The sequence below is a fragment of the Myotis davidii genome, unplaced genomic scaffold (assembly GCF_000327345.1).
Source record: "Myotis davidii unplaced genomic scaffold, ASM32734v1 scaffold196, whole genome shotgun sequence".
NCBI lineage: Eukaryota > Metazoa > Chordata > Mammalia > Chiroptera > Vespertilionidae > Myotis > Myotis davidii.
The window spans coordinates 5,215,400-5,217,648 of NW_006288258.1; the positions used below are offsets into that span (position 1 = coordinate 5,215,400).

Consider the following 2,249-nt stretch of genomic DNA (forward strand, 5'->3'; position numbering starts at 1 on the left):
AAAAAACAAAACAAACAACAACCTTGTTCCCCAGACAGTGGAGTCCCACCCCAGCCTCCTATTTCCCCATGCCTGTAATCCCTACTTCCCCATGTAATCCTTGTCCTATCCTATACTATATTAAAAAAAAAAAAAATTTTACAATTTTTAATTATAAACCTGTGTTTTCTATCAAAATTACTTATTGCGTGAATTTTGGGACACCCTTTATATAAAGTCTGTAAAAATTTATATAAAATTTATACAAAAAAGCTATTTTTTGTGCATATATACATATGTAATATAAAATCAGGTAGAAGAAAGAGAAATACCAACTTAAGGTAAATGATTGTCTGAGGACAGAAGAGAGAGAATAAATTTGGAGAGGGGTATACAAGTGGCTTCAAGAGTATCTGGAATGCTTTCTAACTATCTGGCAAAATGGTAGAATTTGATACAGCTAGACAATGAGTATATAAAATGTTTAATTTTAATATTCACTGTACATACATATGTTTTAAGTATTTCGTAGTAAAAAGAGTCACCACAGTAATCACTTACCATGTTCAACATTTTCTTCAAATATAACACAGGTCCCAAGAGTATCTGTGGAAAAATTTAAAGATAACTTGTTAAGAAATAACAGAGCTACATTCTCTGAAAAGCATATTTAAAAAGGAGTTTCATCCTACCTTCATACTCTCCAGCAAATACATAGCTGTCCACCTGCAGAATGGGCCTCTCAGTGTCAATTCCCTACATCAGAATTCAGGATCATAAAAAATCATTAGAAAAAGCCTCAGAGGTTGGGTAAAATGGGTGAAGGTGGTTAAAAGATACAAACTTCCAATTATGAATTAAATAAATCCTGGGGATGTAACATACAGCCTGATGACTACAGTTAATAAAACTCTATTGTATCTTTGAAACTTGTTAAGAGAATAAATCTTAAAAGTTCTCATCACAAAAAAGTAAAAATTTATAACTATGTGTGATGACGGATGTTAACTAGACTTAGTGGGGGTGATCATTCTTTCACAATACGTACAAATACTGAATCATTATGTCATATCCCTGAAACTAATATAAAGTTGTATGTTAATTATATCTCAATTTTTAAAAAAGAAAGAAAAAGCCTTCCACATGTAACCTTGCTACCAAGAGCAGAGGTGGGGAAGTCCGGACGGCAGGCCCTCAAAATCATTTGGTCTGGCCCTGCCAAGACTTAGGGTGAGTTAATGAAATGTTTGACCAAATATAGCAGGCTAAGTTTTTTTTTTTTGGTTTTTATTTTCAGTCTAAGTTTTAAGTTGATAATTTTGTATGGCCCCCGAATGATGTTATAAATATCCACAGGGCCCTTGGCAGAAAAAAGGTGCCCGATGCCTGTGCTGGCGTCTAGAGCTGGTGTCCTGGTAAGCACTGCTCAGACCCCAAAGCTCCAGCCTGAAGACCACCCAAGAAACAGGTCTATTTCGGTCAACATGCTCTTCAAGTCAGCCTAAGAGCAGGGAAGTATGGTCAACAGTTGCTCCACGATTTTAAAGCAAAGTGATAAAACAGGTGGTAACGCAGAATACAATAGCTCAAGACAGCAGAGTGTGAGGTCTTTGAAGTCTTTTCTTAGTAGGTACCTTCTCTCCCTTCTCCACATTTCACCTGTGTGTGCATATCGCATTATCCTCTCTCCCACCTCACTATCTAAAACCATGCATTTTTTTCTAAATATCAAAATGCCACTTCCTCCAAATCTTCAACTCTCTGCAGCCATACATCCAGACACTCAAGCAGAGTTAGGCATCTTCTCCCACCTGCTCCCACAGTCCCCGATACCTCTACGATTGTCTTTAGAGTTCACTGCTTTGTAACGTGGAATTAATGTATCAGTCCCCAAAGTTCACCAATTCATTCTTGTTCTAAATTTATGAAAATCTACAACCACTCCCCAATTCCAGAAGACTCACCAAAATCTTGCATTTATTTTCACATTTTGAGAGAAAGTCTGAATCGATAATTCCTGACAATTCCACCAGAACCAGCTGCTCCTGGTGGAAGAAGGAGGGGTTAACACGCTAGCACGCGGGTGCTGTGCAGGAAGAGGCAGTTACCAGGCGCACCCCCACACCCCCACGGCAACGACCCCACCTCCGTGAAAACTAGGTCTTGCTTTCGAGGAGAGGAAGCGAGCGCCGTTTCCAAAAGCGACTTCCTCCACTTCCCCATTCAGACCAGAAAGCTGTAGTCGAGGCTGCGGCCAGCTCCCCCGAGCC

At 39.2% G+C, this 2,249-nt stretch overlaps 1 protein-coding gene across 1 annotated transcript in view; it reads right to left on the reverse strand.

Annotated features, from left to right (window-relative positions):
• The window catches only part of GTF3C6 (general transcription factor IIIC subunit 6), a 10,299-nt gene extending 8,063 nt beyond the window's left edge, over window positions 1–2,236 (reverse strand). Inside the window, exons 1-4 of the mRNA XM_006760182.2 lie at window positions 2,125–2,236; window positions 1,944–2,024; window positions 672–735; window positions 541–585 (exon numbers count right to left, since the gene is read on the reverse strand). Coding sequence (XP_006760245.1) covers window positions 541–585; window positions 672–735; window positions 1,944–2,024; window positions 2,125–2,202 — 268 coding nt within the window. The 5' untranslated portion in view covers window positions 2,203–2,236. The remainder of the gene's footprint in view (window positions 1–540; window positions 586–671; window positions 736–1,943; window positions 2,025–2,124) is intronic.
• Window positions 2,237–2,249: the final 13 nt, after the last annotated feature.